The sequence below is a fragment of the Poromitra crassiceps genome (genome assembly GCF_964638095.1).
Source record: "Poromitra crassiceps genome assembly, chromosome: 6".
NCBI lineage: Eukaryota > Metazoa > Chordata > Actinopteri > Beryciformes > Melamphaidae > Poromitra > Poromitra crassiceps.
This window is the reverse complement of record NC_139627.1, coordinates 18,499,201-18,516,083: the sequence shown is the minus strand read 5'-3', so window position 1 is coordinate 18,516,083 and position 16,883 is coordinate 18,499,201. Positions and strand designations below refer to the sequence as shown.

Sequence of the window (16,883 nt, the reverse complement as noted above, 5' to 3'; positions counted from 1 at the left end):
TTTATAAGTATCCACATACTCAATGGCTGTCCCTTCAAGTGTGTGGATAGCAAGCGGAGGAGCCACAGTGCTGCTATGTGCAAATAACATTGTCTTAGTTTTGCTGGCAATACTGTAACATATACTGTAACACAGTGAATTTTCAAACTTTTTCATAATCAAAGACCCCGAATCTAGGCCACATTAGGGCCACGGACCACGCCTATTTAATGAGATTTTGTCTCTCAATCTGAGAATATTTTTGTCAGATATGATTTAATCCAGAATTCCATGACTGCCTTACAGGCAGAGAGATAACAGAGAAACTATGATTAAAATAGTCATTCTTACATTCTCTAATTGTGTTCACTTCTTGTCAATTAAATGATGGTGAAGGACCCCCTGGAACTCCCTCAAGGACCCCTGGTTGTCCCCGGATGCCACGGTGAGAACCACTGCTGTAACTTCTATTGTAACTTGTGTGATTCCACGTCGTACAGCCTTAAACAGAAAGTAATGGATCCCAGCCAGTCCTAGCAAGAATGTTCGCTGATCTCAGTCCTGGTCTGGAGACAAGAAGGATGTTCGAAACGTGCAGCAGACCAAAACAGGAATGCTAAAGAGCCAGTTAGAAGCATTTACAAGGTCCCACCACGAAGGCAGAAACAAAGAATCCACTCCTTCACCTATTCATAACTAACTCACAGTATCCCAGCGGCACAGATGTGTCTCCATTGCAGTGAGACATGGGGAGGAGACAACACGACTATTATCTGCTTCACAATGGTTTTAAAGGGCATTTATAGCAGCACCCAGGGGTGCTCTTAGCATTCCTAACTTGTAGTGCTCTTTTGTGAGCTTTCATGCTGCCACACTTTAACACGCGTCTCTCTGCCTTTGTGCACGCTGCGTCTTTGCTGGAGGTAGAGTGGGCCACAAACTTCTAAATAAGGGAAGATAGTAAAATGGGTGTTTTGGCATCATCACAGTGAATGGGAAGTTTTGATGAAGAAGGTGGTCGTTATGTATTGTATATAAAGAGACAAAAAGAAAAACAGCTGACGTTCACAAAAAATTGATAAACTAGCATGATCATGAAAAGACATCCCTTCAAAAGTTTAAAGCATTCTCTTGTGATTTAATGAAGCAGCAGCTAAATCCTATAGTATTATGTCAGAAGTATAGAGCAAGACAGAAATCTAGTTGGGGAGGGGGGGGCAGTAAAATGCCATACCACCCCTAAATCTCATCATATAACCTGGAGTTTCTGTTAAGTTTGAGTCAAAACACTTTAATTTGGCCTACTATTTCAAGAAACTGTGGTGTTGGCCACCACAGGTCCTTGAGTGGGTCTGTCTGTCTGTCTGTCTGTCTGTCTATCTATATCTATCTATCTTATACATTCTATGAAACTCTCTCTCTCTCTGTATATATATATATATATATATATATATATATACCAGTGACTCTCACATGTTATTTACACACACACACACACACACACACACACACACACACACACACACACACACACACTCACACAAATGGGGGTCCGTGGCCCAATGGACTACATTAGGGTGCTTGATAGGGGTGTCACGATACACTCAGTTCACGATACGATACGTATCACGATACTGGGTTCACGATAACGATACGATACGATTTTAACAATATTTTTTTAAACTTGAATAATGACAATATATGACTGGAAAAGTAGTATTTTATTTGAAATGCACAAATACAAAACATGCTGTTGTGGGAAATTGTTATTACAATAACTAGAAAAAACATGAGATTGGAGATAAGGCTTATCTTGAAATAGAATGAGTTACACCGTCACTTAGATTTACTTTGAACTAAAAGGTTTCTCAGCAGTATAAATTCTCATTATGCATCTTCAGTTTTTCTTCAAACTCAAACAACAAGACTTGGTAACCAATAAAAAGCTTGGACACTACAGAAATGTGTTCTCTAATCTAATCTGTTCTTATTTAGCCCTTTATTAAAAGCACGTCTGAAAGGGATTTACATAGCATCATATTAGTACATGTCATACACATACTGCATCAAATAATCACACGATACACTTAGAGACATCCTATATAATAGTATAGAAATGGTCCCCAAATGGGACAATTCAGGTTCACAGCAAGCAGTTTAATACAGCAAGAGACATAAAAACAGACAGTATGACAATGACAATTTAAATGTATGCTATGAGAAGAAAAACAAAAACAAAACTATAATCTGTGTGATGAACAGGGCCTTGTTCCACACAGCTAAATTACACATAGCCTATGCATTCACCTATATGCATTCAACCTGTGGATCGCCTCAGGGAGAAAAGAGCGAGGGAATCTGTTCCTGCTACATTTTGGGAGCGTGAAGCTGCGTCCAGAGGGAAAAGGTACAATTCATTGAAAAGAGGATGCAGGGGCTCCTGAAGAATCGCTTTCTTGGACAATCTTTTCTGATAAATTTGACTAAGAACATTTAGGTCAGTGCCAGTGATTTTAGCGCACAATTTCAAATCTCCATTTAGCAGGTTCTTTTCTCTCTGATTTAGGTTGCCGAACCAGCAAATGAGAGCAAAAGTAAGAAAGAGAAAAGAAGAACAGAGTCAGAGTATACTATGTCATATACTGTACATACTTCATTAACTCATACACGACTAGGTGTATATATATATACATATACACATCTTATAGCCTACCACGGTGGTAGGCTATACTACCATAATGCTACCAGGGTGGTAGTACCACCATACTACACACAAACTCACTTGTGTCTTCCTAGGTCTTGGTTTCTCTTTCATGGCAGTCATGGTTTCCATTTTGACTAAAACCTTTCCCACAAAGCGAACAATTAAAATTATTTATCTCGTGTGGATTTCCATGTGTTTCTTCAAGTCTCCTTTACAACCACAACCTTTACCACAGACTGAATAGAGCAAATAAATGGTTTATCTCCTGTGGATTATCATGTGTCTGTTCAAGGATCCTTTATGATAAAAACCTTGACCACAGACTGAGCAAATTAATTGTTTCTCTCCTGTGTGGACTATCATGTGTCTCTTCAAGGCTGATTTATGACCAAAACCTTTACCACAGAGTGAGCAAATAAATGGTTTATCGCCTGTGTGGATTATCATGTGTGTCTTCAAGTTTTGTTTTTGACCATAACCTTTACCACAGACTGAGCAAATGAATGGTTTCTCTCCTGTGTGGCTTAGCATGTGTGTCTTCAAGTCTCCTTTACGACCATAACCTTTACCACAGAGTGAGCAAATGAATTGTTTCTCTACTGTGTGGATTGTCATGTGTGTCTTCAAGGCTGATTTACGAGCAAAACCTTTACCACAGACTGAGCAAATAAATTGTTTGTCTCCTGTGTGGAAACTCAAGTGTCTGTTCAAGTCTCCTTTTTGACCAAAACCTTTACCACAGACTGAGCAAATGAATTGTTTCTCTCCTGTGTGGATTAGCATGTGTGTCTTCAAGGCTGATTTAAGACCAAAACCTTTACCACAGACTGAGCAAATGAATGGTTTCTCTCCTGTGTGGATTATCATGTGTGTCTTCAAGGCTGATTTAAGACCAAAACTTTTACCACAGACTGAGCAAATGAATGGTTTCTCTCCTGTGTGTATTAGCATGTGTTTCTTCAAGTCCCATTTACGACCAAAACCTTTACCACAAAATGAGCAAATTAATTGTTTCCCTCCTGTGTGGATTATCGTGTGTGTCTTCAACACTGATTTATGACCAAAACATTTACCACAGAGTGAGCAAACAAACTGTTTATCTCCTGTGTGGACTATCATGTGTCTCTTAAAGTTTATGTCATGACTAAAACTTTTACCACAAACTGAGCATTTAAATTGTTTCTTCCCAATAACTTCTAAACCTGACTGAGGTTCAATAGGTTCCATCCATTCACCATCACTGTCTTCAGTGTCGGGATCAGAACAGTCTGAAGTCTTGCCATCACTAGTTGGTTGTAAAGGTTCCATCCATTCACCATCACTGTCTTCAGTCTCAGGATCAGAAGACTCTGAAGTCTTGCCATCACTAGTTGGTTGTAAATGCCTAGCTGGATATGCATTCCTTGCTGGTTCTGAATCTGATACTCCACAGTCCTCTCCATCAGCTTCTGTTTTCATCTGTTCAGTTGAGCTGCTGGCTAGAGGCTCTGCCTCTCTGTTCTCCTCCGTTTGGCTTTGATGAAGCTGTGAGGACTGAGGTTTCTCTTCATCATCTTCACTCTTCACAGAGACAGCAGTGAATGTGAATTGGGTGATATCAGCCTCCTCCAGCCCTTGAAGCTGCTCTCCCTCCTGACTGATCCAGAGTTCCTCCTGTTCCTCTTTAATGTGTGGGGGCTCTGGACCATCATGTTCCTCTTTAATGTGTGGGGGCTGTGGGTCCTCCTGAAGCTGCTCCGTTTCCGGACTGGTCCAGAATTCCCCATGTTCCTCTTTAATGTGTGGGGGCTCTGGGTCCTCCTGAAGCTGCTCTCCCTCTTGACTGATCCTGAGTTCCTGCTGTTCCACTTTAATGTGTGGCGGCTCTGGGCCCTCCTGGTCAAGACTGGGGTTCCACTCCTGCTGCTCAGCAGGAAGTTCAGGAACCTCTTCCTGCTGGAGGTCTGGAGGCAAGGCTGCTCTGTGTACCCGCACAGCGTCCAGCTGTTTTCGTTGTTGGTCAATCTCAATCAAAGCTTCCTCCTCATACTCTGCAGTTAGGCGCTGCTTCACCAATGCTCTCAGCTTCTTGACTTTAGACATTTTCACACAGTGACATGAACCCTCTTGAACCATTTACTGGCAATCATTCAAAGCTCCAATACCTTCACAGCTAACGTTAGCTTCACAGCTAAACCATTCATGAGCAGAAAGAGCGTCTTCTTCTTCCTATCAGTTAAACGGAGGCCCGATTCCAGTTTATATAATAGTGATATCATCCGCACATACGACTCTACCGTTTGTTAAATTAAACTTCAGAAAGGATACAAACGGCAAATAATATGCGACTGCTAGTGCTACTCCTTTCAAGAGCGTTTGCACCATGGGGTTTGCACACACCGGCCGCCATCTTGAGGGATGACCACGCCCCGAGCTTCTACTTGTTCCGCTTTTGCGGTCAAATCATCCGCCTGGGTGATATCTGAACGTCTGAAGACATGTTCAACCAGATATAATGCAGTTATACATCAGTTATACATACAATGAATGTATTTCTTCAGTCATTTTGGTCCAGCAGCATCATGATTGAATATGATGTTCTCTTAATGCTGGCAAGAAATGACAAGCTGCCATATATGCAACGTATTAAGAAACAGCTAGAATGAATGTTCTTAGCAAATTAAATTGTATGAGTTATAAAACTGAAACGACTGTCTTTTAATAGCAAGCAAAAATATTTTTAATCTATCTAATAATGGATGGGTCCAATCTAAGCTTACAAGACAGCTGGATTCGTTTTGGACCCGTGAAGACTTCTATGTGAAGAATGAATTTTATTTCACATGCGTGATGCACTAGCGCCGCCTATAGGTCACTGATCTCCTCTTAGTATGAAGAGATCAGTGACCTCTAAGCGGCGCTAGGGCACCACTGACCTAAATGTTAATACTAATGTTCTGGCAATTTTAGCACATGCATCAATGCAACACTCTGTTCCATATATTTGATATTATTGAATTCCAAATGTCTACATCATCTTTTTTTTTATTATTTAACCCAGAATATAAAACGGTTGTAAATAACTGGCACACATATGAAACAGACAAAATTTACATAACAGAGAGAATACACAAAAACGTAATTAGTTCTCGTCTCCAGAAAGAATGTATGAAATATTGAAATAAGTCTGGCTGGCCACAGCTAGAGTGGCAGTGGTAAAACATGGTAGCAAAAATTATTTGTGAAACTGATAATGGATTACATCAAAGCATACATTTAAAAAAAGCAAAGCACCAAAAATCTTTTGATTTATACAAGTCAAATCTTCACAAACCAGTGTGGAATGTCTGCTGATGGTGCTCTAACAAATCTTGACGAGATCTAGCTGTCCATGATCCGCTTGTTTTGATCATTTTTCAGAACAATCTCGTCAGGTTTTAACACGTTTTCCTCCAATATGTTGTCAGGCAAAACTGATATTGCCGGAGTTGAAATCGACCATAATGTTCTCTTTTCACCTACACATGTACTGCAGTGTGGGGTTCCTAAATATGACTGGCTGAAGATGGGCCCATGTTCTGACTGGGTGTCTCTGTACTGAACTCAAGGCGTAGAGGAGTGTGTGTTCATCCTTCCCATGGTGGGCTGCGTCTTCCATCCACATCTGTCTCCACATGGTACAGCATGTCAGACAGTGTGTGCTCAATCACAGCTCCCCAGCCCATGTCGCTCATCTGAGGTTACAAAACAAAGCACAGAAAGTCAAGCAAGCCAAAGCTCAGTATTGCATTAACATAGTCGACTTATAAACATAGCTCAGTATTGCATTAACATAGTCGACTTATAAACATAGCTCAGTATTGCATTAACATAGTCGACTTATAAACATAGCTCAGTATTGCATTAACATAGTCGACTTATAAACATAGCTCAGTATTGCATTAAAATAGACTCAGTGAATGAAGTCTCTGCAAAGCCAAGTGTGTGACAGGTGCGTCGGAGGAAGATACAGCCAGTAGAACAGAAAACTCTCGCACACCCTCTCCCTTCTCTGGAGAATATATGTTTGATTCTTGGATGGACAAACGTTTCGGTCGGTAGACCTTCATCAAGTGTTATTATGGGCGGCACATATCTCCATCTATATATACTGTACATATGAGGAGTGCCTCCATCAATCAATCATCCAATGAATGAAGAGGACATAACCTGTCTGAGCACCTTGAGGTGATTGCAAATGGGTGCTCAATCAGGGGGAAAAAGACATTGAATACACTTGAATAATAAAATAGACAGTGCTCAACAATCTACAACAATCTTGAAAACATCCATAATTATACAAGTAGCAACAAATAGAAAAATAGAAAAATACAGCAAGCAAAAAAGAAACAGTGTTGTCAACATCATAAAGTGATCTAAAAAAGGGTTTATAAAGAGGGCGGGGGGGGGACACTCATAAACATCATCCCTGAATCCAGTAGTGTTTATCAGAGAAGAGAAGAGAAGAGAAGAGTGTGTGTGTGGACAGATGCTCACCGGCTGGTACTTTATGTCCTTGGGTGGGTGTTTGAAATGCGGCCCGAAATTAACAGATACCTGAAACGTGACAAGGTACAGTAAAGTAAAAAGAAAAAGGGAAAGCACACATTTACTTGGGATACTATTAATGCATTCAAAATAACCTACTTATTATTAATAGTAGTATCTTTTCCCTTTTCAGTAGGGGTCATTAAAAACAGGTTGAACCCTTTTGGTGATGTAAAGAAAGACTAGACGGCGCATCATCACAACATGCTGTACTGACCGTGCAGCTCTTGTACAGTGAGATGGCAGGGAAGTAGAGGCCCTCAAACAGATGTTCATAGGCAACACCTTGGCTCGCCCCATTCTTATAGAAGATCATCTGACAGAGAGGAGTCGCAAGTCAACACCAGCAAACAGTGCAGGGATATGACTCTCTAAAAAGGATTACAGCACAGGGATTACTCTCTGAAAGGATGACTTTGCGGTGGTTCAACTCACCTTGCTGGGGCTGACGGACTTGAGGCTTTTCTCTGCTTTGTCCACATAGTCCTTCTCCTCAAAGTACAGGTAGCTCTTGAACTTAATTAAAGCCTGAAAAGGAAAAAAGGAGAACCATGAAGAGTCAGAGTGAAGACGTATGTGCTCTCAATGTATTTCTCTCGTAGAGACACTGCATGAAATAGGCCACGCCCATCACGGGGGGAAAGCTCCGTTCATTTCCACACACCAGCGTCATTTTCCTTGAATTAAACATAGCTAAAAGCTGTTGTGTGGTGGGCTGCGCAGACAACAAATGTAAAAAATCGGCAGTTAAAAGTTTTTTTGTACTCCTGAGCAAAACAAGGAAGCCATTAAAAATTGGCGAGAAGAAAAATGTGGATCTAGCTGTCAAGGAAAGAAAAAACATCGCATGGATGCATAACTGGGACGTATCCTCAGTGATGTACCCTGGGGTCATAGGATGTTTCGGGTCTCGCAACATCATACACCCTCGCCCAGGTGACCCAGCCGGGGCTGGCCAAGCCCCAACTTACGTCCCAGTAGCTACCCACGGTCAGCCCCATAGGGAGGGTCGAAGGTGGTCATGCGGTCAGGGCCACTCAATCCGCTGCTCCGGAACTACTCTGCCGGGACCGGGGGAGGGAGAGAGCTCTGGTACGTAGAGGGACCGAGCTCTGTGGGTTGCCACCCGGCCGGGTTCCTCCCTCGTCTCACCAGGTCTACGACCTGTGCGCTGCACCAGACTCCCCCGCTCCAAACATCTCATTCCGAGGTGATGGTATCTTAGTGGACACCATGCAGTACCAGTACTTGGTGGTACTGCAGTCTCCACTTGCGGCTTGAATGGCCCTCCTAAAAGGCCTCTCGTGGGTTTTTGGGCTTCTTCCTCACGGAAGACGCAGGCTGGGGAGCTAACCCATACTGCTACCCGGGTGCCGTCCCTGTTCCGGCTGTCAACTGACTCTCCAGTAGTCACCAGTCTTTCCTGGTTGTCACATAGTCTATTCCTATGAGTCACTGGCTAGGCCAGGCTAACTAATAAAGAAAGAAAAAACATCGCATGGATGCATAACTGGGACGTATCCTCAGTGATGTACCCTGGGGTCATAGGATGTTTCGGGTCTCGCAACATCATACACCCTCGCCCAGGTGACCCAGCCGGGGCTGGCCAAGCCCCAACTTACGTCCCAGTAGCTACCCACGGTCAGCCCCATAGGGAGGGTCGAAGGTGGTTGGCGAGAAGAAAAATGTGGATCTAGCTGTCAAGGAAGTAAGTTGGAGTGTTCATCTTCTGTATATACGATCTTTTTCTGCAACACGCAACCATGCACGTGACATAGGAGAACGCCAGGATTGGAGGGGGGCTTTCTGTTTTCCCCCGTCTTGGGAGTGGTTTCTGAATGATGACGCGTTATGCAGTATCTCTATAATAGCATCGTTGTTACCTTGTCCTTGTACGTGTCAGGCAGAGCCTTGGCGGTCTCGGTGCCATCAGGCAGCTCTATGAAGAAGCCCAGTGTATCTCCCTGGCCATAGGCTGAGGAGTAATGCTTTCCTATTGACTGGTGGAAGCGCGTGCCCTTCTTACTGCGCCAGGAGTAGCTGAACTTGTCGTAGCCCAGAGGAGCCTGCAGGTTACCTATGATACAAACGTGGAACAATGTTGAACACCGCAAGCGTTCTAATAAGAACTTGGCATCATCTATTCAGACGGTGTCTAGATATGATTTAGATACAGTATGTTGTTAATGGGGTCACATGCATCTCCGAAAGCATCTGGAGCCACTTTTCTTGATCGGATTTTGAATGCATTTCGGGGGTACAATTACACCTGGATCTTATGCATGTTGCTCCATCTGTATCAACTGATCAACCAGAATGCATGTTAATGCCAACTTAGTACAAAGTGGGTTCGGTGTGTGTATGAGGCTCTACTGTACTGACCAAGTGGTTGAGACCAGCCGAGCCTTGCTGCAGTATCTGGAGGCATCTCATCGATGGAAACCTCAAAGTACCAGGATCCCTTGCGTACACCGTGGGAGGCCCGGACCATAGAGTAGCCTTTCTCCCCCGTGACCGTTAGACGGTCATCGGAGATCTTCAGTTGAGGTGCTGGAACATGAATGTATAGGAGTTTTGCGAATGTAACATAAATATAGACTGAGGTCTGACAAAAGATAACAAAATCAACCTGATAAACTGACATCAAAATAAACAAGAAGAGAAAAAGAAAGGAATAGACCATACAAAAAAAAAAAAAAAAACAGTGTTCAGCTCTCTGTTGCAGGGCGATATGATATATGGATTGGATTGGAGATATGAGAAATGTGAAGTCAAGCATGCAGATGGACTTTCTTCTGCAGTACCTCGATCATGTAAGGCCAGCAGCACCTTCTCATACAGACAGGCTCTGTACAGATCCCCAGGTATGGGTTTGCCAGCCCAGCAGTCCAGTTCTAGTTTTTCTGGGTCCGGGGCGTGGGGATCTGGTTCTGCCAGGATGTACCGGTACCCATCCTTATTGAAGGGGTGCTCTAGTGGGTAACCATGGGGCGGCAAGCGCTGGGCTGAGAAGAGAGGGTCACTACAAAGGAGGACAGAGCAGAGAGGTAAAGGCTCATTTTGTCTCCACATTGATACAAGTCATACTAAATTAAACAGAGGGCCAAATTCCTTTGGCATGTGCGTAGGCCGTAGGGTGCCCGAAAGGTTTACTGTGTGTGTCTTTGCCCAACATTTGTGTACCTGCGGGTTCTTTTCGCTGCCCCTGCAGTTGCTCCCTCCTGTTGTTGCTGCAGTCTACGTTTGGCTCCTCTCCCTTTTGATGGGCCTGGGGCCAAAGCACCTTCAAGACAACAGCACAGATTACGCTATGAATGTAAACAAATGCACGCACGCACACGCACACACACACACACACACACACACACACACACACACACACACACACACACACACACACACAGCAAGCACGTTATTAAGAGTTTGGTGTACTCAGGGAGACAGCAGGCACAAAGAGGCAGGAATTAGTTGGCATGGCAACCCCTCTCCATCACCGCCCTGTCATATGATTCCCTCAGTGCCTGGGACCTCCTGCTCACATTCTCCCCTTCCTTCCAGGAGTAACAATGGATAGATGGAAAATTATGGTACCATATATATTGCATAAATATGGTGTAATGCTTAATTATTAGTAGCATATTCTGGGGGGGAGGGGGGGAAGACGACATGAAATACAAAAAAAAAAAAAAAAAAAAAGCTCAAACGCAATTATTATGTGCTAAACACTCAAGGAAAGAGGAGCAGGAGCACTGGTTCGTCTTTCCAACAGGCCTTGCACAACCTTATGGTGATTAAGAAATGCTATTGACTGTAATTATAAAAGGAGCTGTTTTCCTCTCTTCTGCATGTTTACATTTGGCTGAAAACCTGCATTATACAAAACAGTTGCATGTCCGGTAAGCCTGAGGCAACCTTCAGGTATCGGACCGAGTGTTAAACCGTTAACAACAAAGTGAGTCTGTACATTGTAAAGCTCCTGTTACTGTCAGTTCATTAGCACCATGTGAATTGATTTTTAAAACGTGAATCCGGAGAATTGTTGAATATTTGTGGGGCCTCAAGAGAAACATCTAGCCTGGTATCCAGCCCCATATCAATCACACTTTGTCATCACTCTTCATATGGGTCTGGACGCAAGGCGGCCGTCCACTGGCGGTTATTCAGGACAGCTACTGTCCGGGATGCCTGATTGGCTGGTCGATGTAGGCGGCGGGACTAATCTAACGTTACCGATGACCGAAGTCCCGGACTTGCTGGTTCTTCACTGTTTCTGTCTATGGGATTTTTGAATGGGTTTTTGCCGCGATGCTTCAAATAAGCTCTCTGGGCAGCGCAAGCTTAATCAAACGCGAACCAGTGTTCAGCGGGATAATCTTCACACATGAGGACCACTTTCATGAGTTTTGAAGCGTAAATGCGAGCCCTAGAAGTAAGAAGCTCGTGCTAAGCTAATCCAGAACTACACACAGTGTCACATAGGCTTCCCCGTCACGTCACCACTCAACCTGGACTGTTGTTGATGTGTGCGCTGCTGTGCACTGATTACCCCGGGCTGAACCCTGGCTGAACCAGGTGAGGGAAAGATAATTTCTGTGTTCGTCCTGTGAAGTGATGACGTTATTGACGTATAATATCCCCGTCGACTCAACAGTGTAGTCTCATTTAGCCGTCTGCTAGCTAGCCGCCCTTTTAACGGCACGTAAAAGCTTCAAAACTCATAAAAGTGGTCCTCATGTGTGAAGATGATATTACTAAACACTGGTTCGCGTTTGATTAAGCTTGCATTGCCCAGAGACCTCATTAGAAGCATCGCGCCAAAACCCATTCAAAAATATCATAGGCGAAAACAGTGAAGAACGGGAAGTGTTAGCATCGATGTTTTCCGGACTCATTCCTGGGGCTCTCTATTACAGAATGCTGCAACCACGCACCTGTATGTTGAATAGCTAGCTTGCTGTTAGCTATGTTAGCTAAGCCCACTATTGCTGCTGTAACCATTTACTTCACTAATGAAGGATTCATTGGGGCTGGATACCAGGCTAAGAAACATCGCCATTGTCCTTACCAACTGCAAACACCTATGCAGTGAAGTCTCAAAAGTAATTGATCAAACTTGAAAGATAATAAAGAGAAAAAAAGGGAGCTTCTTGGCTATTTATATTGAATGCTATTTGTTTCAAATGGAACGGATGCATAAGTATGGCGGCTCGGGTCTGTCATGGAAGTCAAAAGCAGAGGAGGAAGGGGAGATGAGGCTAATTAGTAGTGGATGAAAGCCGATGGCAAATCCAAAATGGCACTTGACTCTCACATATATCATTATGTGGAGTACAAAGTGTCATTTCAGACTACAGGAGATTTCAGGGATTTGAGAGGCCATGAGCAGCAAGCCAGAGGACGAGGAGGATATACAATACATGGTCACCAATCAAAGGGGGAAAAGCTTTTTTGGGGGGGCGGGGGGACATACGCAAAGAGCAGACAGGGAGGTTACAATTGGACTTGGATGAAGTTGCCCATAAGATACTGACTGAAGATGAGTTTTGCTCAAGGCCCGTATTGAATAGTGATTTGGGGGCTGATGTCTGGTTTGAACCTCAGGGTCAACTTCTATCCACAGGCTGACAAGACCACAAAACACACTGTTACATATTCACCTGAGAACGCTGATCCACCTGGAACACAATGCACAGAATTGCCAAAGTCATCAGATTTAACAGTCTCTTACTCTCTATTCTGGGTAGCTCATGCTGGCCATTACTTAAGGTCGGTGAAACATTTTCCCCAGTTCAATTATTATCATCTATGCTGCATGGAGAACTGAATCAATTATTATTATTATCTCTGCTGCATGGAGAATTGAATCACATTTTATAACCTACATTTTCTTTGCGTTCTGTACTTACCGTTTAGCCCGCCGGGAGTGGGGGTGGCAGTGGTCTGTTTCTGGGTGTCGTATGATGGTCCAATATTTCCCAGGTCCTACAGAAGAGGAAGTACTTGTCAGGATCACAGCAAACTGAAATTCTGCTTTAGACCCATACAAAAGTTCTTGATTTTCTGCAGTGCCAAGTCTTCATATGTGGTACATTAGGGATGTTCATCAATAATCGAAAATCGATAATTGATCGTTAAGGAATTGATTTGATCACGTGGAATTTTTATCGATTTTTAATTTTTTTTTTTAATCAAATCAAATAGGCCTAAATGTGCTGAAACTCCAGCATAAGATTGGATTTCACTATGTGGTCGCAACCAGGTGAGGGTGCAATGGGACTATGAGACAACTCTGCGTGGGGCTATGGGCGTGGTCTCACTGGGCTTGCTGCGGTGAGAACTGAGAACAGCAACAGCACATTGTCAGCACTCAGCCAGACGAGGAAATGAAGCGAGCGAAGCAAAGTTTTGTTTGGGACCATTTTAAGTTAAAAGACGACATTGTTCATTGCAAGAACTGTGATGCCGTTTATAAGTACAACACGGCTAGACGCCAATGATTCACCACTTGAACAGCGTAGATCCCAGCCTGGTTAACGAGGAAGGTGCCTCGTCCTCGGCCGGCCTGCAGAAAAGATCACCCGTCTGGAACCTCATCGAGACCTGATCAATGTGATTGAGCCAGCTATACTATGCGCTTCCATCACGAGCACCATTACCAGGCGGATTGAAAAGCGCTTCATAGCGCTTCGCACATAGGCATTTTGTAAAATAAAATAAAAAATAATAATAAGAAATACACTATTAAAAAAATATTATTATTAATATTATCGATAATTGATCATTAATTTTCCCGGATTTCGATTATGGAAATTGATTCGAAATGAACATCCCTAGTACATATGTCAGGTGTGTGCTAAGTACCTGGTCCAACAGGCCAAACTTCGGGTATTCCTCCTCTGGGTCTTTGCTGCCGGGGTCAGGGTGTTCTTTCACCAGAAACACATCTCGCTCTTTACTCTGGAAAATACACATAGGAACTATTTCTAAACAACCACAACAACAACCTGTCTTTCCTCTATACATCATGAAAAAGTCCCATTACCATTGTCTTCACTATGTTGTTGGGCCAGGTCAGCTTCACTGGTCTTTGACGAGTTGTCATGCACACCCAGTGCTTATCAATGAATGGTATGATATCCTGCAACAACAAATCAACAACACAGACAAATCTTTCCATATGTGAAAATGGAGATGTGTGCGCACACACCAGGCAAAAACAAAACAGCAATACTGCATTAATAGGGATACAGAACTACAGATTTTTATTCATTAAACAGAATAATGAAACTGTATTACCTCCCGCACAACTGCTCTATATTGGAGGTTTTCTTGTATTTTGTGGTAAAAGTACCGGTATTGTGTTGAGTAGACTCACCTTGTCTTTGGAGAACATGGTCTTTGGGTGTTCTTGGGTCCGGGCCTGCCATGTCAGGTTTGCCAAGGCTGTGAGGCACATCTCCTTCAGGTCTGAAACACACAATAGCAACACCAGTTTGTCAATGACAAGTAATGAAGAGGCAAAAGCTGCTGTTAAGTCCAAGAAGAATGAAATCCACAGTTACACGTGAACGACACTAACACAGCATGCGTTAGGGAGTGTGTAGCACAGAGGAGCTGAGGCTCAATGGGAACACCTACTGGCTTGTTTCCTGAGGAAGTACGTGTTGCCGCTGTGATGGCACACGTTGCAGTGAAACACATAGTTGGTCATAAAGGGAAGACAGGTCCTGTAGGGAAGGAGGAGGGAAGATGATCAAACAATAATAATTCATTTGTTTTATATAGCGCTTTTCAATGACCCAAAGCCGCTTACAGTAAGAGTCGACAGAAAACAAGAAAAATAGAAACAAGCAACAGGCACGAGCAACAATAGCTGCAGTTACGAGATTTTTTTTTTCTCATTCCGAAGGAAGATTGCCACGTGTTTACAGCACACGAGCAATAAATACGAGGATCGCATTGAGATGTGTGCTAACTAACATGCTCCACAGTATGGAATCAGAACAAAAGTTTCTGACATGCACAAAACACCGAATCCAGCACTCTAACATGGGCTTACATTTTTAAAAGATGGACATACGTCAGATATTTCTTGACTGATGTTCTCTCGGATGCAGCACCAGTGTAAAAATAAATAAAAATGCTTTGTTTTGTGCCAGCAAAATGTGGGTCCATTTCTAATTTTTCCACCGCTGTAAACCGAAACTGGCCCGGACAGGCAGAGTCAGGACTTGATGTAAAAACTGGCTGCGCCTACATCAAGCCCGAGCAACCCGGGGTTCCAATCGTCCCGGGAAAAAAGGTTAACGTTAATTGACGTTGCTTGTGTTAAGATGCACGAGCGTGTGCAGAAAGAGGCGAGATAAAGAAAGCCAGTTTATTCTGATTCTGATTTATTCTGATTCTGGTTCATATGAGGCATTTTTTAACTGATTGGGCTGCTATTCTGATTAAAAGGCTCCATGTCAACACAGCTATGGACAATTACTGACAACACCGTCTTACTTGTTCGTTGTGGCACAAAAGAACCACTAAGGGGACATTCGATCCAAAAGCGTTTTTGGAGCTGCCAGCGTCTTTCTGCAATTCATTCTCTATGTAAGGACGCGCTAGACGACGTGCTCCTCTTTCAAGGAACGCACCTGGTGTTTAAACGCTGGTGGCGTCTCGTCTTTTTGACGGAGCGCTCTGGGCGTTTTAAAGCTGAAAAAGTTGAACATTTGGTGGAAAGGCGCGCTGCTCGTCTTTTTACTCCTAGATTTTCTCCTCCCAGGGGGATCCTCCACCTCGCTGCTGCCAGAATTCGCAATAATCTGTCTTTCTTATTGACAGTGAACAACATCAAACAGACAAAACCAGCTGGCTACCGTCCTTGTAGTCGTTGTGTGCTCAACTCTAGTGCGCGCGACTGCAGGGGGAAAAAACCCACTCCGTGCGCTGTGTTTTGTGCACAATGGAAGCGCCCTTGACATGATTTTCATAGCGTTCTGACTGAAAAAAACGCTTTGGGTCTGAACTAAGATGTCACTGTTTGACCATCAATTGAATGGCAGGGTCTAATCATACGTACAGAGTGTCGATGGCAAATGTGTCTGCTGTGAACCATTTCATGCACAAGGCACACTGCAGCTCCACGTCTCCCAGCTGCCTCCCACTCTCTTCATCCCCAGATCCAGTCAGGGCGTCAGCGACCTCCGAGCCTTCGCCACCGGTGTCCTGTGAGAAATCCGGTTTTGCTTTAAAAGAGCTCTTGTCTGATTGGAGCTAAATGACAATAATAATAAACAATAATAAGAATGATGTATATCCATGTTACCATTCCCTCTTTGCCATTTGAAGATTCAGTATCCACGTTAGTAGGTAGTTCTCCAAATGACGCATCGCTGAAAGTAAACAAAAAGACAACCAGGTTATTTCACAGAACATTTATACTGTACAGCTGGTAGAATTACTAGCTTGTTTTCTACCCATATAACTACATTGCTCAAGCAGACAGGTTGCACATGTTTTTGACACACAATTAGTGAGCAAAGGCAGTTAGCTATAGTTGAGTGTAACGTTAACTAACTTGAGACAATGTCAGGCAAGTTAGTCAATGTATGGTATGAATAGCAAATCATTCAGAAAGCTGGCT

The 16,883-nt window shown here is 43.4% G+C and overlaps 1 protein-coding gene across 2 annotated transcripts; it reads right to left on the bottom strand.

Moving 5' to 3' along the window:
• Positions 1 to 5,722: 5,722 nt before the first annotated feature.
• Positions 5,723 to 16,627, bottom strand: ash2l (ash2 like, histone lysine methyltransferase complex subunit). Of its 2 annotated transcripts, XM_083639321.1 has the most exons (16): positions 16,566 to 16,627; positions 16,320 to 16,465; positions 14,888 to 14,976; positions 14,625 to 14,716; positions 14,292 to 14,387; positions 14,111 to 14,206; positions 13,156 to 13,231; positions 12,907 to 12,924; positions 10,433 to 10,532; positions 10,054 to 10,271; positions 9,632 to 9,799; positions 9,133 to 9,326; positions 7,685 to 7,777; positions 7,467 to 7,565; positions 7,199 to 7,258; positions 5,723 to 6,396 (listed from the first exon to the last, which is right to left on the bottom strand). In XM_083639321.1, exons 1-16 carry the CDS (start codon positions 16,566 to 16,568, stop codon positions 6,289 to 6,291), a joined length of 1,656 nt encoding a protein of 551 aa, XP_083495447.1. In that variant the 5' UTR covers positions 16,569 to 16,627; the 3' UTR covers positions 5,723 to 6,288. The 2 variants fall into 2 exon arrangements, with proteins under 2 accessions (XP_083495447.1, XP_083495448.1); XM_083639322.1 differs by lacking the exon at positions 12,907 to 12,924.
• Positions 16,628 to 16,883: the final 256 nt, after the last annotated feature.